Source organism: Crocodylus porosus, unplaced genomic scaffold, assembly GCF_001723895.1.
Source record: "Crocodylus porosus isolate Cpor-Errol unplaced genomic scaffold, CroPor_comp1, whole genome shotgun sequence".
Classification (NCBI taxonomy): Eukaryota; Metazoa; Chordata; order Crocodylia; family Crocodylidae; genus Crocodylus; species Crocodylus porosus.
Genome location: NW_017728949.1, coordinates 20,512,156 through 20,537,097, shown reverse-complemented (window position 1 = coordinate 20,537,097; position 24,942 = coordinate 20,512,156). Strand labels below are relative to the sequence as shown.

The following is a 24,942-nucleotide window of genomic DNA, read 5'->3' as shown; positions in this document are numbered from 1 at the left end:
CCTCCTCTCCCTCCTCAGCCCATAGCCCGAGACTGGGAGGATCGAGGAAAACACCACCTGAGCTCCCAGACCCCTAAGCCCCGCTCCCAACTCCCTGTAGCGCCTCATGACCTGGCTGGGGGTGCTCCGAGCCGTGTCATTATGGCATTATGTCATGCTCTGTCCTTCCAGTGCCTCCCAGGGGTTATTTCTAGTTCTCTGTATACCTTAATCTTTGGTGGTCAAAACAGAGGGCAGTGTTGGCATATCATCTCACACCAAATCTGAAAGAAGAGATCTGCGGTCCAGCTTTTTTACTGTGGTACAGATGTCCTCCTCATAACTCGATATACATATCAAACATACTCTAATTGGAGCTCTGTATTTCTGCCTTGATCTGGGTTGCCCGCAAATGATTTTTTTTAGTGTTAAGCTTTTTTTTTTTAATGTTTTCTCAAGTGATCTGCATCAAAAGAACATTCTGTCTGTCCTACTGACTTGGCACCCATGGCTATAATTTCTGAGCACTTCACAATCATTTTGATCTCAGAGCACCTCTTGTGACAGGGCAGTACTCTTATTACAGTTTTACAGAGGGAGAGCTGAGGCACACAAGAGGGCTGTGACAGAGCAGGGAACTGAAACTGCTAAATCCCAGATTAGAGCCCCAGTCACTTGACCATCTTTCCTCTCTGCAGACCTGTGTGCTAAAACATTTTCCTTGGCTTATTTTTCAGGTCCACGCTATCCAGTTGTGCTGTGGATTGCTGGTTCCTGTTCAGTGAAACACCCCAGCATGCCCTATTCTGGTGACACCACACTCTCCACAGACCAGCTCTGGAGCTTGAGGCCAGCCTATAGGGTAAGGTAAGCTAATATTTTTAATAATATAGCACCTTCATAAATGTGAAGACATAATTTATGTTCATAAGCTACATGAGATGGTTCAAGACCAACAATAACTAGGGGTTCAATATTATGAAGAATCCAGCCATCCTCTGTAACAGATCTATTACTATATGCTGTCCACAGGTTCATGGTAGGTCTGTGCTGAGTCTGGAAGAACCAGTGAGATGTTTTCTGGGGCTTTGTTGTGAGAGGAGGAAGTGTTCTGCAGAAGAACTGGACGCTGTAGTCTGATGAAAATAGAGAGAGGTGTTTTTTTTATACTGCACAGTCTAGAGTGGGTCTATATCTCTTTGAACATTTGGCAAATCATTATAGAACCCTCTGGTTTTATATTTTAATGTAAGTTCAGGCCAGTTTAAATCATGTGTCCATTCTTTGGAAACATTGGCAAGTGGCAAAATATACTATTTTTCTTCCAGGATTTTCTGTTTCTCCTGCCTGTTATAATTTCACCCCACGTTGTTCATTTTCCACTGTATTGGTGGGAAGGGTTCATTGTGAAATGATAAAGAGCTAAGCAGAGGAGAGCAAGATGGGGTAATTTCTATCAGTTGCTCTGCTTTTGTTACTAGAGTAGCAGATCAGCTATTGCTTTAGGCCAGTCTTTTGTCCAAATAATTGACAGCCACAAATGGACGGCAGAACAAAATTTTCCATTAGTGGGGAGGAGGTAAAGTCATCTCTGATTTTTATCTTTCCTTTTCTAAAAGGGAAAGAGAGCTCCATGAAGCAGAAATGTAACAACTGACCTCTTGGTCTCAAATTCCTTTCATAAGCCTTCTTGTATAATGTAATGCCATGGGATACAACTGACCAAAGAGCCCCTCTCATTGGACAGTAGCTAAGCATAATACTGTGACAGAATAACTGTCTGTACATAGAAAGGGAAGACACCTTTACATCAGTGGGTAACAGTTTAAGAGGATTTACTTTTGTGTCTTTTTAAAGCAACAGGGGACTGACCATCTACTAAACTCTAATGCAGTAGAATCCCTGAAAGTAACTAGTTGATGATGTGTCTTCACATGCTCATGTGACTTCAGTACTCCCAGGCTAAGGTGAAATTCTGCCTTCTGTTTGGTCTGTAAGCAGACAAAGATTTGAATCTGGAAAAGATAAAGATAGTAAGTTGTGCAGATCTGGCTGTACTTGGGTGATGGGAGTTTTGCTTAGAGTCTTGACACCTTTACATGTTTGGGGAAGACCTGGGTGTTCCAGGGATTTTACGGAGGCAAGGATTGTAGAGGAGGAGTCATTTTCTGGTTTCTAAAACAAAGTCATCTCCACAAGTAGGGTCACTGCGGTGCAGGGTTTGTCCCTCTGGTTGGGGCTGGTATTTCTGTGAGGAAGCAGCCCCAAAGTCTCTTGCCCCAGCTTATTCTCAGGTTAGGTAAAGTGTAGTTCTACTCTCACACTCCTTAACTGCTTTCATCCTCAGCAAGGGCTGCTGCAACCCCTTCTTGTTTCTTTTTAGTGTTTTGATGCTTTTTAAGTGTTATGGGCCTCAGCTCATTTCTTGCTTTTTTGTCCCATTTTTCTAAGATATTAATGGTGATGCTGAGAGAGTCTCTCAGGTCAGAGGCTGCAATCATTTTTAGGAGGAATCAGGCTATCTTTGCTTGGAGATCCATATTGGAAGTGGGAGAAGGGGACTCTAGAGTGGTTAATGTTGGACTGAGATAAGCCTGGGAGCAAGTTCCAGTCACAACTTTTCTGGGCTTCAGCTTCATATCTGTGAAATGGAGGCAGCAGGGTGCTAGCTACTAGCTAGTAGTGCATGGAGAGCAGCTTTGAGGCTAGCCAGTCTACATGTTTTATCACTGCTTAGTTTTCATGCTGCATCAGTGGCAGTATTGAATGTGCTCCCCCAGCCCTTCTGCTGTAGGTATGACATGGATTTTATTATGGTAGGTACCTACTGTTTAAGGGCTCTTTAGCAGAATAGTTACAGACTGTCCCTGTGATGCTAGAAACATGAGTTTGAGCCTTGCTTCAGACTCATGCCAAAGGCTTAATCAACCCATGTGTAAATGGTCATTCACGCTGGGGAGTAGAAACTGGCCTGCTTTATTCTTGCTAGCCTTTGGAGGAGGAGCAACTGGGCTTGGGGGGATCGCTGTATTTTTTTGAGTTCCTGCGAAGCATTTAGGGATGCCATTGTTGGAGGTACAAGAACAGAACTTCTTGTCAGTCTACAGATATAACAAACAGCATGACCTGAAACAAGAAAGCAGGAAATCTGAGCATCCAGGACAGAGTTCTCTCTGAAGTAGAAAGCCAACATAAACCTTATATCACTTCAGTGCCATTCAACCCTTTAAAAGAAAGGAGTACCCATAGAGCTGACATGTGGGGGATGACTGGAAATTAGTGCAGGGAAGAAAAGGTTAAGAGAAAGGAGGAGACACATAATGGGGACTAGGTGAAAAGAGGAGATTTGAGGGGAGGTCAACAAAAGGCAAGAGACAATGGTGGTCATAAAAGCAGCAGATCTCCCTATGACAGCAGTGCTAATATGATGAACACACATAGAATAAAAGTTTAGTTGCTGTCTAAAAGCCACTGGCTTACTTTGATTTTTAGTTCAAACCTTCCGCTTACCTCATGGAGTACAGCTGCAGCATATTTTATAGATTGTACTCCTTACCCACAACTAACCTACAGCACTTCCAGGTAAGTCTCAGCTAACTCATTTTCATTTAAATCACTATCTTAACCAGTCAGCTACCAGGCAAATAGAGAAACATCCAGGCTGTAGTGAATTAAGGTCTAGCTGGGGACCAGATCCTACTGATTCATCTTCCCACTCTGTGCCATCTCCTGTCAATCCTTGTGATATTCTTCTTCTGATTCTGACACACATTTCAGTATCTAACCTTAGAGAATACACTTTCTTCTAACAATTATATTTATATGTATAAAATCACATGATTGCTATATCACCATAGCATCCTACGGAGAGGTACCACATGGCTACGGTGACATAGGGTGATGCGTAGACATGCCTGAGATGTTGAAACATATGGGACTATACACAGTTGCTACACAAGCTCCTATGACACAAACCTGAAGTGTTGGTGTCAGAAAATGTACGGTGGTGTTTGGTTTAAATGAGTGATGTGTATATATATGTTCATTTGTGATCAGAAAAGAAAACTGGAGCAAAAGGTTCAAAAGAATTCCATTGTGCTGATATCCATATTGAAACTTGGCTTTGCTTTTTGCAAAACCTAGTATAAAACTTGCAAAAAAGCCAGATAGCTTTCATTTTGCCAAAATTCGCTCTTTAACATTTTCATGGGAAAAGTATCATCTTCCTTACTGTGGAAGCAACCTGAATGGAAACAGAGGCAACAATGGAAGTAGGTCTTGGAAGAAGCTATTTGTGTTCCAATCTGGTCAGCATGGCATAATTAATAATTGCTAATTTCAGAATTGCCTCTGTTGCAGCTATAAAACAGGACAGGCAATTGAGTAATCAGGTGCAGCAGGGTGTGCTCATTAGAATATGCTTCTTGTTGGCTTTCTAATACTCTGCTATACTCAAACCAGAGTCTGGTTGTACAAAGTTGATATAGTTTCAAATAGATAGCCACACTATTTAAATTTAATGATGAACTAATATGACTGCTAGGCTTTTCAAAAATCATAATGGGATATTCATGTTGGCAATGGAAAGGGGGTCTGGACAAGGCCAGTATCCTAGTTCAGTCTCACTTTAATTCTCAATTGGCCCTCCCTTTGGTCTTCTTCATGGAGTGAATTTTATCCTTTTGAACTTCTAAATATGCTCTAGCTTGGTGGATCCGATGTGCACCAAGAGGCTGTAAAGTGGGAAGAGGGCCCCAATCCTGTAAAAATATTAGAATTCATTCTACCCAGGTTGCAACTTCCTTCTGGGCTGAAAAACATGAGGCTTTGGAGGAAGAGTAGAGCACACTGCAGCTGACCACTAAAGCTGAATGTTCAGGAGTCTGATGGTTTAGAAATCAGCTATTCTCAGAATAATCTCTGGAGATAGCCATGGGAGGGAATACCAACAAGGTTCTACTGTCACCATTTCCTGTATATCTTACTTCTCACTCCTCCTTCAGATAGTACTGTCTTCTCTCTTTCCTGCCACAATTTTGCCAGGACTGCTATGGAAGTCCAGAGACTTGCATTAGAGCACACCGATTCCTTGAGGCTGATCCAGTACCCACAAGTAGATGGCAAAGTTCCTATTATTGTAAATGGTGCAGAATCTGTCCCCAGGGAAGCACGTTCTTCCTTACCTACCCACCAGACCAACAGCCAACATCAAGAGACTGGGGGAGTGAGTGCAGCAGAATTGGATAACTGTATGTATTTATTGATGTGGAAAGACTGAACAGGTGACTGAACAAAAACAGGATGGGAGGAGTGAGATAAAGGGAGAAAAATGGTGACTGAACTGACTGCTATTTCTGCCTGTTAGTCTGCTGGTTTCTGGCAAGTCAGTGAAAACAAAGTTCCAGGAAAATTACTTGTTGCAGCTACAAAAGGAATGGCAAAATTCATGCACAACTTAAATGTCTTTTCTACGATCCTAATAAGCAAGGACAGGGATGGGCATATGCAAAGGAATCAACTCAGACTCATAGGATGTGGCCTTGAGAGCAAGGGTTGGACAACCCTTTGGTATCCAGGATATCCTGAACCCTTCAGCAGCCAGGTACTGGTTGATGCCAAGCTGGTATCTTATCCTCCTCCTGCACTGCCAGTCAGTTGACACAGAACTGCTCTTCCCATCAATTATAGGCAGTCTGGTATATGTTGCTATTTGAGTCTCCGATCACTGGGAGGGAGATTGTCATATTTTAGCTAGGAAAAACAGGCACCTGTCTAAACCTTTTCTATTAATAGCTGATCTGTAGTTCTTAAAGGCAACATTCAAGAAAACGGGGCAGTAATGCAAACACACTTCTGTTCTGTGATTACATTCCCAGGCCTACATATTTTATGAAATACCATTAAAATGTATCATATATGCTAGGGAAACTATCAGGAGTCAGATGCTTTTTTCCTTTTTTTATGCTAAGGAAAATCTCTGTCCTTTCACTGTTGCAGATGTCTTACTTTCTCTCCTGTCCCAAACTCTGACTCAGCCATGAACTTCACTGAGGAGATGCAGAGGGGATGCAACATCTAGTACCCCTGCAAAATCCTCACTTTTTTAGGGTTGGGAGAACTTAATTGAGAGAGCAACAGTGATTTCTAAACCTGCTGACTGACCCAGATAGGTCTATCCCAAACAGGGAAATCACCTCGCATTTTATCTCCTTAAAGCCACCATTTTCTGAAAAGCAAACAAAGAAAGTGTTTGTCGTATTAGAAACTGAGAAATGGAATCTGCATGCAAGTTGAAATGAATGCTGGATGGTAGTTCATTTGAAATACAACTGCAAAGGTATTTTAAAGGTTACATGGAAAGCAAAGGGTCCCCTGTTCTGCACCTGGATTTCACCAGGAAATAGCTTTTATCCTTTCTTGTACTGGTCTGGTACAAATGCCACATCTGTGCTCAAGACTGGGACTTACAGGGTGTTATTAATGTGCCAGTTTGGAAGGACAAAGCTTTGAGCTCTGAAAGGAGAATGTTTCCATGAAAAATACATTGGTAGCATATGTATTGTCTAATTCTGCTAATACTCTTAAGGGAAAGTGAGGGGAAAGGGAATATTCCATTGACACCAAATGATTCCATAATTTGACCATTCTGCTTAATGTGAACTTGAAGGTGAAATGGTAAAGTTAATTGCATTGATCCAGGAAGTGGATTATTTGTGCAATGCCCTGCCCTGCGGGGAAACAGACACCCTGAACATTTGTTCCCTTTCTCGCCATTGTTTCCTGCTTCCCCTTCATGCCCTTCTGAAGCAATTAGTCAGAAAGACTGATCTACAACAGCACCCCCACAGTGTGAACATGGCTAACCTTGCTGGGGGCTATGGAGAAGTTAACATATAGGGCAGTGCAAAGAGATGGAAATGTTAGTGGTGTCCATTGTGTTCCACAGTTAGTGGTCCTACTTCCCAGCCACTGAAGTTTCTCCTGCTCTGGTAAGCTTGTTATTTGCTTACTGTAATGTATTGGCTTGTCCATTTATGCATATCCATTTTAAAGGCAAACACTTTGTGCTGAGAATACATTATTTTGTTTTGGCTACTGAAAATATTAATCTGCTTGCCTCTTTGACATAATGAAAATGCTACTCTGTATTCCTGGAAGCACATTGAACGCAGATAGTGATGCTTTATGTTAAACCCCGACTAATCACTAACGTTCAAGAACTCAGAAATGGTAACAGACAATGACTGGTAGTGTGTAAATTCAGCCTGATTTGGGGAGCATACTCTAGCTTGAAGTATCCTCACAAATGATTTCAGTGGGCCTTTAGATAAAATTCCATATAATCTGAGAAAGTATTTCTTCTGAGAAAGTAAAGATTATAACAGACAAAATATGAGCACAACCTGGAAGTCCAAAACCTGATATAAGTATGTATCATTTTCTCCAGATTGACGTTTTATAAACTGGATGCTGATAAAATTTGCCATAAACATTGTAACTCCTCCCTCAGGTGTCTTTGTTGCCTTATCTAAAGATTTTCTGTTCTTGAAAATAACCGTCCCTTTCAACTGAAGTATTTGCCTTTTCTGATCTTTTAATCGGGCTTACTTTGAGGAAGGAACCTATTTTTTTTGTGTATGTTTATATCTTTACTTAGAAAATATAGTTTGAAACCAGATTTAAATGAATGCTATTAATGGATGGATGGATGGTATGGATGAAGTGGAAATGTGCAGATGCTGCACATTCCTGAATTGGGTTAACTTTGGCTAAATGGCCCATTTGTTTTTAATTCTGAGTTAGCATAATAGCCCCGTGACTAATATTTTATTGCTACTATAATACCATTGCATGAACCTTGACAGAATGGCAGTATTAAATGTGCTGATTCGGTTTCACAGCACTGGTGGTATAAATTCTCTTTCCTTCCTTCGAGAACCAGTGATTTTGCAATATGACTGACACAATAAAATTAACTGGAATAGCTTCAGAATAAATGTTGAATCAGGCTTGTTGTGCTATTTTAACTACTGTTGCCTTACGTGTAAGCTGTATCTACTCCTTCTGTGTTTTCCCATAAGCAAAGCTGCTCCCCTGGTAATTTCATGGAATGATTACTTGCTTTCATTCATGACAGAATGGCACAAAAACTCAAAACTAGCAATGAGTTGAAGTGATGCACTTAAGTGTTGTATTTATAGGACTCTCTGACACATCCTACCAGAGAATAGAATTCTCCCTTTCTTAAATAAGTATATGCTTTTGAAAAAAAGAAAGAGAAAAATAAATTGCACATCTTAAGCTGCAGCTTTAGACCCAAAGCTGGTATGTAAAAGCAATGAGAAAAGAATTAGGACCTCATCTGTCATCTGCCAAGTCAATAACAACTTGGTGACCCTACAAAAGCAGGATGGGATATATAGACAGCATGACAGTATGGGGCATCTGCTTGTAACTCTGCAGACCTGGAATTTGAACCATGGCAGCCGGTGCTAGGGGAAAAAGAGCCTGGAATTCTCCATTTCTCCAGATTGTTTGGCAGTTGTATTGTTCAGCATGATTAGCAAGTGGAAGTGAGTGGAATTTTCAGATGGATTATTTATTTGCTAAAAATGCTGATTTAGGGCAACCAAAGTTAGTTGTCAAATTGAGGCAAATTTGGTGAATAATTTTACCTGAAAAAAATGGGGGAGGGGGAGTTGAAAACGTCAAAAAATGAAATATTTCTAAAAGAAACACTATAAATTTTCATTTCAAAACAATGTCTTGAAACAATGAGCTAAGTTCATTTAAAATTTATTTAAAAAAATAGTTACAACACTCTTCCCATCACAAAACAGCGAAGTATCCACAATGAAATGTTTGTTTGATTCAAAATGACTTGTTTGTTTTGTTTTTTTCAGTGAAAAAACGAAAGCTTTTCATTGTAGAGTGGTCAGAAAGGGAGTGAAAGAAAGAGAAAGAAATTAGTCCTTGACAGCTCTACAAGCACCTCTAGCTCTCTGCTCTGCAGAGTTCTTGAGCTTGGAATAGTGTCAGCTCTTGTGCATTACTATTTAATGGGCATTAGCAAAGCTCTGTTGGGCTTTGTACTTACACCATGAGGGAGTAAAAGCCACGTTAGTGCTTTCATAGTTATGAACAGCTACATTTAGTCACTTTAAAAAAGGGTTCTGAAAGAATGTATTTTGCATTTCTGCAGTTGCTGCCCTTTTATTAAATATAACAAAGTTATATTCAGGTTACAGGGGGAGCAAAAGCCACATCAGCTCCATTCTTTCCTCTCTTTTACAGCTTTTATATTTGATATAATGGTACGTGCAGGCAAATAGAGATAACACTTTGTACAGGAGTTTTTAAGCAGTAGAAGAGACGACTAGAGAATAAGCATTATCCTAGACAAATCTTGCCGGCCCTTAATATTTGTTGTTCCATGAATTATTGGTGGTGTGAAAGGACAGCTCACATATGGTGATGTTACAACCTTTCTTGCTAAGGGCAAGTTGGTGAAGGCACCAGGGTTATCCTCTGGGCTTTTTGTGTTCTAACTGGAAGCCCAGTCAGGGTAGCTGTTTGTTACCAGAAAGGCCAGAGAACTCTGAGCTAAGACATCGGCAGCCGACATTACAGGGTTTCTGTTTACCCTGTATTCTTGGGATACAGGATACGCTTGAACTGTATGTTCCATCAGTAAAAGACTTAGCTGGCTGTATTTCTGGTGGTGACATTTTATGACAATGCTGCTGTAAGGAAGGGCATATTTTGAATTTTGCTTTCTAGCTGTTGGACATGAACATGATTTTTTACCATGGGAATAAATCTCCACTCTGTGTTTTAGGCCCAAATTGTGGGCCCGAAGTGCAGAAAAAGACCATTTCAATGGCTGCAAATAAGTGGTGTTATGAAAAGGTGATGACATAGGATTTAAAGCAGCTGGCAGATGCTGGTATGACCCCTCTCTGCAAATAGGCCTTGAAACTATTTTAGGACTCTTCTGCAAGGTTGGCATGGACTTGGGTAGGAGATGTCACTCCCTGGAATAAAATTGTAGTGCCTAGTGGGTGCTAGATGTCTTGGGGGTGGGGAGGGGGGAGGAGGGGGATGCAGTACGTGCTTGTAGCTATTAGAAATATTATCAATATCATTGAAGTAAGTAACATGATCAGTATTACTGGAGTCTATCAAACAGTGATAAATTGATAACCCCCCCAAATGAGCTTGTAGATATAGCATTTCTTTAGCAGGATAAGAAACAACTGGAGAACATGTACTCTGTAAACAAGCTACTGGCTGCAGCACTTCATTCTTGACTCCTGATCTGGTACTAGGGATGGAGCACAGATTCCAGAAATAGCCAATGAGCATATCTAAACAAAGCACTACAGGATGAAGTCTACATCAGTTTTTCAGGTCCAAGAAAGGCTGGCTTATGCCAGCTTTAAATGAAAGCCTGTCATCTGTCAGTTTTTAGTAGAATCTGCAAGAAAATACCTTCTCAGATAGAAATTATCCAAATGCTTTCACTGCATCAGGGATAAACTGTTTCGTCCTTTAATTGGCATTATATTGGTACTTCCATCGCATGTGGGTAGTAAACTGTATAGGATTACTATATCTCCAACTCCTGGGGGAGGGCAAGAGAAGGCATGGGATGGGGGCCCTTGCCTTCATTCCAGTGGATAGCTATAGTGGGTTTTCTGCTTCCCCAGAGTGGCTGGGAGACTAAGAAGCAGGTTTTGATTCCCAAAATTGTAGCACCTTATTTGTGGGCTGTTCCAGGGCAGCATGATGATGCACTGCCCTAGCAAAGTACTACATCGTAATATTGCATGTGATTCTTATCAAAGCAGTGGTGGTGCACTCTGTTTGCTTATGCCAGATATAGGGAACAGGAGGATGCCTGTCACAGGCCAATGCATCAGAGGACACTTGTTGTTACCAGCTGCCGTGTGGCCACCTGCATTGGTAATTGCAGAGAGCAACCCATGGTATCATGTCCCCTGCAGAACATCAAAAGCTATGTAAGACTTGGCTTCTCAGGACCAATCAGGGAAAAAAAAATCTTGCAGGCTCCTTACATCTGGCTGAGATTCCTGCCTTGGCCAGACTGCAGAGTGAGGGATATGAAGATGAGGCCTGGTGCAGGTCCACCTGGCACTTTAGAGGTGGAATCAGACTGCGTGAGCATCTGCTCATTTCCATCCCTTGCTGACCTCAGGGTGTGTGTGTGTTTGGGCTCCCTTCATTCACTGGCATTGCTAGCACTGGCTGCTCTGCAACTGCTGCTTGGAATTTAGCAATGAAGAACTTTCAGCAAAGGGTGGAACTTGAAAACACTTCTGTATGATGCTCTTTGGCCATTAAAGCCATACTGAAAGTGAAAGGCCTTTTTCTTTCTTTTTTGATACCCAACATTTTCTTACCTTCCCTGTTCTGTTAGCAAGTTTGACTGGTAGAAGGTGCATGTTAGAAGTGTACAACATCACATACAGAGATAGATTTAATATTTCCTTGGGAAAACCTCTCCAGGACAAGAATGAAATCTATTTGCTTACCCAATGATTGTACTACAGCAGGTGCCCCTAATGAAAGGATGAGTGCATCTTTAACCCAGTAACCAGTCCTGAGAAGCAAGCATGTGCGTGCCGGGGGGGGGGGGCATACTGTGTGATTAATGGGGGAATCTGTATGTGATACGCTAAGCTGTACCATTTAAACAGAAATAAAGTCTCTTTTTGCTACCATGACTGAACTCAGCAGAAAACTTCAGAAAGAAGCCAGGTGCTGCAAAGGAAAACACCAAGCAACAAAAAATACATGGGAATGGTTTCCCCAGCTTGAGGCACTGCTAAATGCCATGCAGTTGGCTGCACCCTTGACTAGATGCCACAGTCTGAAGGCTTATTGACTCCTTAGGCAAGCACTAGACTGCATCTCTAGGTATTACCTGGTACATACAGAAGCAGGAGCTTTCTTGTCTGTGAGAGGAGGATGAGTGCTGTTGCAATATGTGAACTGGGGCTTAAACAGGGAGCCAGAGAACATCTGCTAGTTGCAGAATGGAAAGAAGCATCCCTGTTTCCCTCTGTCAGTACACTGGTGCCTCCCTTCTGACCACTAGCCTCACTGTTCCTTCCCTCTTGTGCCTTCTCCCCCCTGCCTTGGGCTGTTCGTCTCTTACTTGTCCTGCTCCTCCTTCCTCATAATGCCACCTTTTAGCAGCCTCCACTATGGTGAATACTCACTGGTTATGGGTACATTCAGTTCTATAACTAACTGCATTAGTTCATGCTCTAGCATTTACCTAAGCTCCTAGAGGTTAGAAGATGAGGTCTGGTCTGAATTAGTTTTAAATGGAAGGAAAAAAAAGGCAGAATTTTAAGCTGGAAGAAATTCAGTGTGCATCTGTTGCAGAAGGTACTTAGGTCTCCTTGTTCAGAAAGCCTGGGGTGGAGGGTGGAAGAGGGGAATAGGCATTAAGGAGCCTTCCATCCTTGTGTGTGCAATTACTGGCCTCCCTGTACAGAAGATATTAACTGCTATGCCCCCTTAGCAGCTGGATGGAGAATGGGTAGGCAGAGACAGCACAGAAATAACTTCCCATTATGGGCTGACTTACAGAGCTGGAGGGAGTCTGTTGCACCTGTCAAAGGGATGATGAAAACTGCATTTTCTGAAGTATGAATGGGGACCTACAAGAGACCTGTACTCTCACAGGTTTACCAGGGTAAAATAGCTGTCTTGCCATTTTGGACCAGGCCGGGACAAAGTGCTACAACATGCCCTTCTGGCTTTACTAAAGCTAGTGGAGCTGTCAGCTTACCCCCCCAGTGTAATTAAGACATGCATATAATCTCAGGGTTTCTGGCTCTCTGTTATCATGGGGTTTTTTTCTGTGATATTTGGGACTTTGTGAAAGCTCTAGCTGCTAGAGTGATGTGACTATATCAGAATTCAAGAGGGTTTTTTTTAAAGGGTTCTAACCTTTTCAGCTGTGGGGTAAGATTTTGCAAACATTTGTTGCAGGTCCAAAAACAGAAGGAGAAAGCATTCAACCCCCAAAATTTATTTTTAAAAATATTTAGACTTGTAAACGAGTCTCCTGATGTTTAGGTCTGACTCCTGAACATTTAGAGTTGGCAACAATTTCTAAAACATGTCAGAATACAGCTTCCTAATCTTTAATTTTCTCTTCCCTGCTCTTTGTATCTTCCATGGCAAGGGACTTTGTGTGAATGTGAATGTTTTGAACTTTCTTCATCTTTCTCAGAAATTGCAGCATTTCTCAGTCATTCAGGTGTCTCCTTTTTCAAAGTGTAAGAAACAATTTTAAAAAATTACAACCTCCTTCCAACTTTTACTTTACTTCTATGTTAAATGTGTATTGACGATACCAATGATAACTCATCATATCTGTGTGTGTGTTGGAATGTTCGCAGTGGATACTTGACCTTGTACCTTACTGGATCTTGTAAGATTGGGGCACGTGAGGAGCGGGGGAATATTTGTTTTATAATAAAATAATAACAACATTTCAGTGCCTTGTGACCCCGTTCATGATGGCCTTTCATGATGCTTCTGGGTTGCTGTGCAATGTTCCTCATGAGAAACACTGTCTTGGGGTCCGGTGGATTAAGGATTCTGTTCACCCCCGTTCTTTTGTTGAAGTGCCTGATTTCTCTGTTTTCTGTATTTCAGCATAGCCGATCACTCGGGGTGGGTATTACAGAAGGTTCAATTTAAGCACATTATTATACTATTCTCTCTTTCTTGTGAAGACCTCTTGAGCAGGTTTCCAAGAAGCTGCCTAAATAAGCCTTTTAGAAATTGGAAGGATCTACTCTTCAAATATTTAATTTGCCATACTTAATAGACAAATATCACTATGTAAGACTGCTAGCTGCTTAATACTGAAGCTCTTTTCTCACTCGTGTTGGAAGCCCTAGCTGGTTCATCCTCATGGCCTCAAGGCAACCTGATTTGTTCAGTGGCCTTTTTTTTTTTTTAAAGCCATTGAAATGACAAAAACATCGGCGTTGGGCGCATCCCACTTCAAGTAAACCAAGGGATTTGGGAAAAAATAGGTCACATGGCTTTTGTTCCATGTCACATGATTTCCATCCTGAGGCCAATCAGGTTTTGAGCCCTCTGTGCTTTACAACAAAATATCACTGTATTTTTTTTCCCTTAGCATTTTCCATCTTTTCCAAACGTGAAAAGAGTGACCATCTGTCTGAACCCACATCAAACCAAATAATTTCTAAAGCAGCTTGTTTGGAGGTAAGAAGATTTAAAAAGATTGTATTGGTGGAAAACCACTGCTGTAAATAACTCCTACAAATATTAATTAGTGGGGAGGCATGAAATAAAAATGTACCTTTAGACCTCAAATGTGATAAAAGAGCTATGAAGTCTTTTAAGAACCTTCTTAAGTGAACCACTTAAGAAGTTTTCTTCACAGATTATTTAAAAACTTATGGTAAGACAGATATGGCAGTATGGGTTTAGAAGTGGCTACTATGTTAAAAGGAGCAAGATGAGTAGAAAATTAGCTACTAGAACAATTTAGGAAATTTACCTTTATTGATCTGTTGTGAAAACAACTTGGATATAGAAAATATTTATTGTTTTTTACTTATGAAAATAAATGAGATTCTATACAAAACACACGTCAAATGTTTTACTTTAAAAGCAATAATGTAACAGGGTATTAAAATGACAATTCCCACTCTTAAATTAGAAATAATTAAACAGACTTGATGCTTATTATGTAAAGTACATACCTTGTGTATCATTTTTAATACAGGTGCGTGGAGAACAAATAGCCCAGAAATAGAATTAGCGATAAAAAGGTTTTAAAAATATGAATGATAAAAATTTAAAAATGCATTTTGTTATAATGATAGAATAAGAATCAGAACACATATATTGTCAATATAACATCTTCTTATCTCCTGTGAATTAAAAATATTTGGCTTACAAATTTTGGCAAGTATTTCAAAATTATAAGATTTTTACATTGTAGACATTTGCCTGCTTGTATTTCTTTTCAAACAGTGAAGGAAAATATCAGGCTTTTGGAGGAAGGATGCATTTCATTATCAAGTAATATTTTTTTCTCTTAAGTATGTCCTGATTTATGATTTAAAATGTGCATTAGCTGAAGTATTTCCAATACTAATATGTTTGTTCTTCCTCAGTTTTCTTTTGATAAGTAAATTTTTATTACAGTTTCAATGAATTAGATATTTCTATTTAAAAACAAAAGTTGAGTCGATGAATGCAATTTAAAAAATATAAGATAGCATTTCTGTGTTACAGACATCTTTTAGACAGTTGATTGCAGATGGTTTTCTTGCAATTCAAGTCCTCTGTGATAAATCATTTAATTTTAACATGAGCTATCGTTCACAGTCATGTATAGTCTGAAAATAGCACAGAAATACTGTATCTAGAACATGGTAACTAAAATCCAGTGGCAGTAAATAATTTTATAGACCCATATATGAAAGAGAACATTTATCTTGCCTTTCCACACTGGAGAAATCCTGGAAAGCTTTAGCTTTGGAGTAATATCTTGTGTTCTGTTTATAAGACTAACAATAATAAGGAATTTCGGTATTCTGACTTAATTATTTATTTTAAAATATTCTTTGACTAAGGAATACATTTAATTTCTTAGAAATATTTTCTTAGTTTCAAAATATTTTTGTCATCTGGCTAGCTATTCTTAAAATGTTCCTATGGAGACCTGGTTTTAGCGATGTGAAATGGAAACAAAAAATCCTTTAAATGGTTTCAAGACCAGTCTAGGGTTTTTATTGGTTGTAAGGGGGAGATGGACCTCTTATACTTATATTTCTGTGGAAACCATATAGTTTTGAATCTAGAAATGTGTTCATATTAACATTTATCTTACAAAATAGATGTTAAAAAGTATATCCTGAAATCATGTAGGCTGAAATTCTGAATGGGCAGAATGTGAAATACTCCGAATTGTCAGTGCAAATCAAAATATGTATTAAATGATATAATGTCTTTAAATAATAGTATTTATTATTACTGAAGCCTTAAGTAAGGGCCTCAATAATAATTTTTGGATGTCTATGTGGCTCATGGTAAAAAAGTGAAACTGCAGCTCTGAGTGATACGACATTTCTTTTTTCTTTAAAAAATATGGCATCCCTCTTGTTCCTGTAAATAAAATTGCAGATGCATCTGAATGAGGTGGCATTTGTCCTATGCAGAAAAATATGGCACGATGTAGTCTCGGAATATGTACATTACCCAAATCATTAGAATTATGTGTCCAAATAGCATAAAATGTTAACACACTAATTGCTACAATAGAGTCTCTATTGCTTTATCACCACAGCTCTAGCTACTAGAACAGTTCATTTTCCATGGCATATATATCAAAGTTTGTTTATTTGTCAATAAAGCATTTCATTGATAATGAAATTCAATAAAGCATACTAGCTCCACTGGAACTATATGGTAAACCAAAATGCATATTTTTTCTAGGCTATTAATTTAAAACATACAGTTTGTTTCCAGTTTGTTGAGCATACGATGCGATTAGCTGATGATGAGGTTTTTGGCATTTGCTTTTGCTGGGAGGGCACAAAAGGAAGCTTTACATGCACATGATGTTGATTTGGACATGCTCCTGTTGTGTGTTACTGTCGAGTTCCTTGACAGCATAAAGGATACTTTTTGACAAAATACAGCAATATTTAATGGTTAAAGACCATGGTTCCACCAATATCAAGCACTAGAATGGAATTAAGGAGCTGTTAATATAGTATACCTAGTGAACACCACCCTGCTTCTCTCACATGCTTACAATGGCATATTGCACCAAAAGCAGCTTGAATATACAAAGTACCATCTAGCTGCCTTTTAAAAAGGGGATTCTTGGGAGAAATTCCACTTTCCATACACACTGATGCACTCCATGGGTACAGCTTGCTCTTGCGGTAGCACCATCTCTCCCACCAACCTCACTTACCAGTGGATCTCTTTGCCATAGGAGTATAGCAAGGGATCAGTCAGACAAGGGACTGCAAATATGTATGCCCCTCCATACAAGGAAGTCCTGCGCAAGGCCCAGGGACAATATTTGCTTCCATTCCTGCAAATACTTAAACAAAGGTGCAGCTTCATTCACATGAGTAATCCTGTTACTGCCAGAAGGACTCGTGTAAACAGTTACACACATGCTTAAATGTTTTCAGGATTGGGATATTACTCATTAATATCCAGGGGCTTGATCCTGAAATCTTTCTTCAGGTTAGGAATGCCATTAACTTCAGTTAGGTGCTTTCATGAAAAAGGGTTGCAGGATCAGGCCCCAAATCAGGCTTGGCATGAATAGAAAACACTATGAATTAGCCAGACCAATAATTCCACCGTTGAACAGACCATTGCTCTGGAAATGAGCTACAATGGGTCCCCTATTGCTGGGCAGGCCATGGTTCCCCATGCAGCCAAAATCTGGTAGATTTTGCAAAGACTAACTACTCATTGGTGTATTTTGCTCAGTGTTTAGACCTGAGGTTATATAGGACCCACTACAGGAGAAAGGAAAGAGAAAAACAAAATCTTCCCTTGATTTTAATCTAGGCTGAGATTTAGCTGAAGTGAAAACAGATCTGGAGTGACAGTTTTAGAGCCTGCTGTCATGGTCTGAACAGAGCGTGCTCGGCACATATATCTTCAGCAGCTGAGGGGCGCATAATGACTCCCTCGATGCATTGTCCTTGCCAGTAAAACACATACATGTTGGTGGCCCAAAGAGCTACCACCGGTTAGATGACTTCATATTATCCTGAATGCTAACCTCTGTCTTGGAAATTCAGTGAGTGCTTCCTATAATGGAGCTCAGTACATGGTCCAGGCAATACCAGCCCCAGGAATTACAAGCAGACTTCATGAAGGGCTTTCTCCATCTCTGAAAGACCAGACTGTGGTAGTATATTTAGTGTCCCCTTCATACAGTTTAAAAAAAAAAAATTGTCAGAAAGAACAAACTAATAAAAATGGGGTCATGTATTTTTAAACTGACCAGGTGTTTTTCTACAGCATAAGCTGCCTGGCACTGGGCTATAATGAAGTTTGAACCAATCCATATCTCTAAATCTGTATTTTTCCCACTAAAATTAGACCAGAAAACCCCCCCCCAAAAACAAAATTCTGTTTTGCTGTTGAACCCTGACGACCCGGCATCATCCAGACACCACTTTGTCCAAACTGCACACAAACCAATCCTTCTTAGTCATTCCTTTCATAGTTAGGAATGTAGTAAATGACCCCATTGCAAGTGTGTACTTTGCTTCTGCTTTTCTGTTCTTATAATTAGATGCTCAGCCTTCAATCTGTCCCCTTTGTAGTCCATATGGAATGGGATCCAGTTTATCTGGCCAGTTGAAGACCCCATTGGTAGATAGGAATTCTCAACTAGCACAGGACTTTATCCTGCCCCAGCTTCCCCCTTGGTCCAGGCACAGGACATGCATCAGAGAAGGAACTGATGTAGTGGGGCATAAAGCAGCAATTCTACAGCAGTTTGCTTTTGCTGTTTGGTCCCTTGGGGACTAGCTGCCTGTCACAGAGCAGAGCATGCCCCCCCCAGTCGCTGTATCTTAAGTTGGAGTTTGGGATGGGGAGGACTGAGATGAGGGAGTTGCTGCCAAATTCCTTACAACTACCCTCTGACCTGAGTGGATCTAGGTGCAGGAGGGAATCTGGCCTCCAAATTGCTTCTGCTCTGGGGTCTGAGGAAGGGATATGCTGTAGCTTTCTTCTGTGATATGAACTAGTCCCAGTAGTATTTGGCAGCTGGCCATTGCAAATGGATGGAAGCTGCATTATGCCATTAGAGTACAGAGCTCTGTGATCATGCTTACTCTGTTCTGCTTCCATTGGACAAGGCCTGTGACTGGGATCTGCACTGGGGTTGTAGGCAATGCAGTCATGCCCCCACAGCCATGGTGTAAATGGAGCCTCTCTGCAACCACTATCACAGTCACATTTCCAGTCACTGTATCCTTTCCCACATTGGGACTAGGTTTGGCTGCTGCTTTCATATGATGACTTAACCCCTCTGGCTTTTTTCACAAGGTTCCCTGAGGCCTGCTGTATATAGAATCTCTGGGGGCACTGCTTGGCGGTGACTAGGGCTTTATGGGGTGGTACGGAAAATATAGGCTCTAGGGCTGTGCAAAGCTTTGGGTGGTAATTGGATTCGGAGAAGATTCAGCCTGATCTAGTGGCTGAATCTCCAAATCTGAATCGAATCAGTGGACCAATTAAAAGGTCTGAATTGATTCAAAGCTCTCCGAATCTTCGGAAAAGATTCAGAGAGCTTTGATCCAAGCAGTCCCTGGTGGCTACAGCAGGAGCTGGTAAGTACTAGGGTCTGAGGGAGGAGGGAGGGGACCATGGGGGGACCCTTGCCTGCCCCCATACCTCACCCATCCCAGCTCCCAGGGTTTTAAAAAAAAACCCGGGTGCTCACTGGGTCCTGCCAGGTCCCCTGCCCCATGCTGCATGGGGGGCTGTGCACAAGCCACTTGACCCCCCTCACTGTCCCAGTCCCGCCATGGGTGCTCCACCCAAGCCAGCTCCAGCCCTTTAAGGAAAAAAAGAATGAGAAAAGTCCTGGGACTCTCTGCTCCTTCAGTAGCCTCAGGGCTTTGGGGGGCTCATGCAGAGCCCTCCACATGGCAGGGGGCATCGGGGATTGCCCCCACCCAGCAGGAGCAGTGAGTCTGGGGGGTTTTCGGGGGTCTTTTTTTCTTAAAGGTCTGGAGCCATGGCAGGTGGGGCAGCCATGGCAGGGGACTGGGAGGGAGGGGACAAGGTGCATGGAAGAGCACCCCATGCAGTGTGGGGCAGTGGGAGGCTGCAGGGATTGCTCCCCCTGCCCGACAGCACCCACTGAGTTGGGGCTTTTTTTTTTAACAAGTGCCAGGAGCTGGGGCAGGTGGGGCAGTCATTGCCAGGGCGGGATGGGGCTGGCTAATTTGGACGAATTGATTTGAATCGCTGTCCCCCGAATTGGCCAAATTTGAAGCAAATACTAGCCGCTTCACACAAGCCTAATAGGCTCTCTCTGGCCTGCCCCATATGCACAGGGATGTCTCACCCCATGCCCGGCAGGGTGGAGGGTAGGGTATGATTTATATTTTTCTTCCAATTCTATTTCAGCAAAGAGATGCAGCATGTAACAGCGAGTCACATTATAGACACAACAGGGTCAAGGGCACTGATTAGTTGGAGTTGAGTGGCCTGTGGCTCCTGAGTTTAGTCAAATGAGCATCAGTGAGTAATTGAAAACTCATCCCACACCTTCTTGAAATAAAGATAGACTTTGGGACTAAAAATGATGACACGCTGTCCTCTGGGCAGTATCTGGAATTTTTCTTAAATTTGTACAGAAATATGCCTTTCTTTTCACAGATGTTCTTTCTGTCTTTAGATATGCTGCTCTTTTGTTTCTCAGTCCCTTGCTTTTTGTTGTATCAAATTTAGGTAAAAATACAGGGGGCCAGATCTTACTCCAGCTATGAGGCATTTAAGTGTCTTAGTGCGATCCTCTTGCACCCAGCTCAAGTCCCTGGAAATCCATGAATGTGCCTAATTTTGTTACTCACCTTTACCTTTGTCTTAAGTCACAAAAAGTACTGAGATAGCAGAGGATCCATGCAGCCTTTGTGTTAATGGCTTTTGAGGAACCTGAGCAGGGTGTAATAGGGTCACCTGTAGAGCATGTCTACACCCCAATGTGCATGTGTGCTGGTATGGATGCCCCCAAGCACAACCTGCCAACCTGTTCCTGCTTGTTTGCTTCAAACCTGGAAATACACTGGGGAAGATAATCTAGGGTTGTTCCTAGGGGCCACTCTCAAGCATTCTGGGGACTGAAGCCTCAAGAGGAGCCTTGGAGTGACTATAGCTGGCTGTATGTACTCTTCTTGGGTAACTCCCTGGAAGTGTCCTTGCCACGTTGTTTCTGGGCTTGGAGCATGTAAGCAGGAGTGGGTGGGTGAGGCATGGTTGGGGGTGTCTCATCTCAACATGCTGTTACTGCAGCATACACATGCCCAGAGATACTTAGATGCCTACCTATCTTAGGCACCAAATGGAGTAATCTCTGGCCTGAGATTTTTTGTTTGTTGTTTTTGTGGGGGAACTAACGAGAAACAAGAGAACCGTCATTGCAATGCTTGTTTGGAACCTGGACTTAATTTGCACAGTATCTGGGTGTGCTTGGATCTGGGCTTTTGCTTTGTGCAAATTGCAAAGGAAAAATTAACGTTTCCCCTTTTAACAGTGCCGTGAGATCTGGTCTCCCTGGTTAAAATATTGCTTAGTGCTTACGTACTTATTTAAATCCTATACAAAGTTCACACAAAAGCTCACGCTCAAATCTAGTGTTCTGGGGTACGTACACCTCACCTTTATTTGAAAGCAGAAGGTCATTTTTAAAAGAAATTTCTTTGAATTTCAGTCATGCCTGGAAGGCCCAACTGTGATCAGGTGCTCCAAGGTTTTAGGTGCCATACAACCACAATAGTAAGATGCAGTCCTTGCTCTAGAGAGTTTGCAGTCTAAATCAACAGAGCATGAGAGGTATAGACTAATTCAGTGTCACTGCCAGCGGCTGGACTAAAACTTGTCTCAGGGTGCCCTCTCCAGTGACATGGCCTCTAGACCATCTTGTCTTTTTGCAGTAGTAGATACAAAATAAAAACTGACCAAAGGACATTAGTCTTTTCCCCTTCCCTACCACAACTCTTTCTTATACTGGCCCATTATCGCAGCATTCAGACCTGAATATTGTATATTCCTCTAATGGTCCTGACCGATCTCCTGTTTTCTTGGTAGTTTTAGATTCTTGTTTCCAGTTAATGTTCACTGGTTCCATGTCTTTGACTTCTAATTGTCACTGTATTCCTGTTATTCTGAGGTTAAGATGCATAACGGGCCAGATCAGATTATTCATATATGTCTGTTATGGGTACATCTTACTTACCGAAGTATCTGGTCTGTGCATTGAGGAGTTATGCCTGCATCACCACGAAGCCAGCCATGCTGACTCCATGCTACTTCCTCCCAATGGTAGTCCAGTGTAAAGGGTGAGATACACTACAAAATATTCTGGAAATCCAATTCTGGCGTTGGAGAGCTCCTAAGGGTTTTTAGCAAAGCAGCAGAGGTTAGAGCAGGTTGGAGAAAAGCCATTTTCCCCCTTCTCTCTTTCATACTTTGCTTTGTTCATCTGAACCGAAGGCTCTGGACCCTTATTCCAAGTCCCTCTAAAGTAAAATGTCACATAATCTGGAATCGCCCAAATCAGATTTTAGCATTGTCTGAAGTACTGTAAAATTAATCCCTAGAGAAACCTGAGGATAATTATCTGGGTGAGAGGAAAATCCTTCCTCAGCTGAATGTATAGCCTTTTTGGGACCAAATCCTGCTACAGCTGAAATCAGGGACAAAGTTCCTGTTGACTTCATAGGCAGCAAGGGCAAGGATAAGCCAAGCTAATAAAATGCAGAGGTGTGTGAGGGCAGGATAGGGGGAAAAAGTTGCCATAATCTGTATTCTCCTTAGCCTCACTGACAAGAATGAGGGCCTTCACTCTTGTATGTACTCTGCCTTCTCCTCTCTTTGCTGACTTCTCCTAGGATGGGGTGGAGAAGGGAACCCAGACAGATTGGGATGATATTGCCGGGAGAAAAGGGACACAAATGTCCTCTGTGGGCTGTGCTTGACTTAGCCAATGCAGTCATGCAGCATTAGCCGGGGAGCTCACAAGCAAGGTCTGCTTAATACTGCTATGTTCTCTCACTGAGAGGGGAGGGTTTTCCCTGCAAAGTGCCTATGCGCAAGAGTCTCCAGAAAACAGCCCTCTTTGGTGTTGTCTCTGCATCATGGCTAGACCCTGCTCCCACTTTGTGTATCCTCTCTGCTTGCCTTTGCAGGAGTCTTTTGTCCTCTTCATTGCTTTGGGGATTGTTTCCAGTTATTGAGTCTCTTGCAGATCCAGGTGCCAGCCTTCTTGGGTTTATGTTCTGTGGTGCATTGTTTTGGAAATAGCACGTTAATACTTGCAACCTACAGAGCCATTTTTGACGTGTTTGTAACACAGATTTTTGACAGTGTATTGCTTAATTAGTACCGTTTCTGCAAGGGCAAGTAGCGTGGGTGAGGGAGAACAGATGTCACTGCCTTTGGCTTCCTTGCTGCAGAAATATGCTCCCTAAAATGTAAAGAAATAAATCCCCTTTTGATTGTCCTTGCTGATGCTACAAAGGGTATTACCATTAGCAACCTGATTAGAAACAGAGAGCCTGTGTGTTAAAGAACTTAAGGCAAAGCTGGCCTGGTGGGTTGCTAATGTGACTGCACATAGTTGCCATATACTGTGTCAAGACAGCTCAAGTGCTTGGCTGGTGCAATGTGATGGAAAAGTATGATAATAACAACCCCTTCAGTGTCCTCTTTTGCTGCACCTTTTTCCAGACTATAAAGAAAGCATTTGCTTGCTGTTGGTCATTCACTTTCAACTCCAGTGTTAAAATGAAGATCTTCCCCCAAGCACTGTCAAGGTTCTGACTTTAAACAGGACGGTGTTCGATTGACATAAATAAATGGATAAATCCCAGGAACACATGATAATCCACGTTCTCTGACTGACTTTATCTAGCATGTTTTGCAAGGTTTGAGCTTATTAAAAATGAGTTTGTTTGAAAACCACATAGTGTGAATGCACAGGTACATACTGCCCAGAACCATATCTGCTTTATGAGATCAGTCATGTCAAACTCTTTGCCAATGAAGACAAGTATAATTTTAGGATTAACTAGAAAGCCACTAGCTTTTTCCGTCACTGCCACCACTAGGGTCTTTCAGAATGGGATTTCTATGTCCATCTGACTCTCTTTTTGGCACTCTGCCCATCACTCAATTTCTACCAGGGCCATGTCTTACATTTCAAATCTCTGAGCAGCTTTAAACAATTAAGAAAATTAAGCATAATGGAGAATTGTTTATTTGCCCCAGCCTGGAATTATTCCCCCCTTCCCATTCCCTAGCCCTTATAATTATTACACTAGTCTGAGATGAAGGAGGGGTATTAAAACCCAGCATTTTGTCTAGCTGAAGCCAAGGAAATGGAAGCCCTATAATACAGGAAAGGGGGTGTACTGATATAGATTTACTTTTTCCCAATGTAAAAATGTCAAGTGTGGAGTCTGACCTCTCTGGACTTTCTACATGTGTTGTGTATGTGACAAAGTATCCTAGCTCTTTTTTCAATAAATGTATTGGCTTTTGCTTTCTTAGAGGAAAGGTCTGAACATTGGTATTTCAGAAAATTCCAGGAGTCTGACTGTACAAGTAGAAGGATACAAAAATAACCCAAAATGCATATATATTAAAAAATGTAATAAAGCACTATACTCAAGGCAGTGTGGGACTTTTACATTTTCCTCACAAGTGGAAATCTCACAACGAAGTATTTTATACCATACCGTACCCCTTCAGCTGGCCTCTCTCTATATATTTATATATAATGACAGCATTTCTCTCTCTCTTTCCATATACTGTCGGAGAGCACTGCTTTAGACACTGCTCATCTTTTTCAGATTTACATGGATAAAGCAGCACATGCAGTCAAACGCTGGTCCATGTTTCCATGGATTAAAGACACAAAAAAAATTAAATGAAGCAGTAAAGATTGCTTTGCTCTCAGGATGAGAGGATTTGAGGAACATTGTAGATCAGTGGATTGAAAACTGAAGAAGATTATTTGGATGATATTGCCTATAGAATTAAAGTGAGAGCAGCGAATAGGCTGTAGCTGAGTGAAATAATGGGGAGTCCCAGATGGGGAGGTCTCTGGATATCTGCTTTATGTACAATTAATAGGAGTTCTGTGGAAGTATAGACAGC

At 41.5% G+C, this 24,942-nt stretch overlaps 1 protein-coding gene across 33 annotated transcripts in view; it reads left to right on the top strand.

Moving 5' to 3' along the window:
• The first annotated feature begins 691 nt into the window (after positions 1-691).
• The window catches only part of PCBP3 (poly(rC) binding protein 3), a 138,748-nt gene continuing 114,497 nt past the window's right edge, over positions 692-24,942 (top strand). For 22 of the 33 annotated variants that reach the window (XM_019554423.1, XM_019554431.1, XM_019554430.1 and 19 more), the window contains exon 1: positions 693-841. In XM_019554423.1, coding sequence (XP_019409968.1) covers positions 776-841 — 66 coding nt within the window. In that variant the 5' untranslated portion in view covers positions 693-775. Of the gene's footprint in view, positions 847-14,170; positions 14,260-24,942 lie in introns of all 33 variants that reach the window. The other 11 variants (XM_019554436.1, XM_019554432.1, XM_019554424.1 and 8 more) reach the window with 5 other exon arrangements.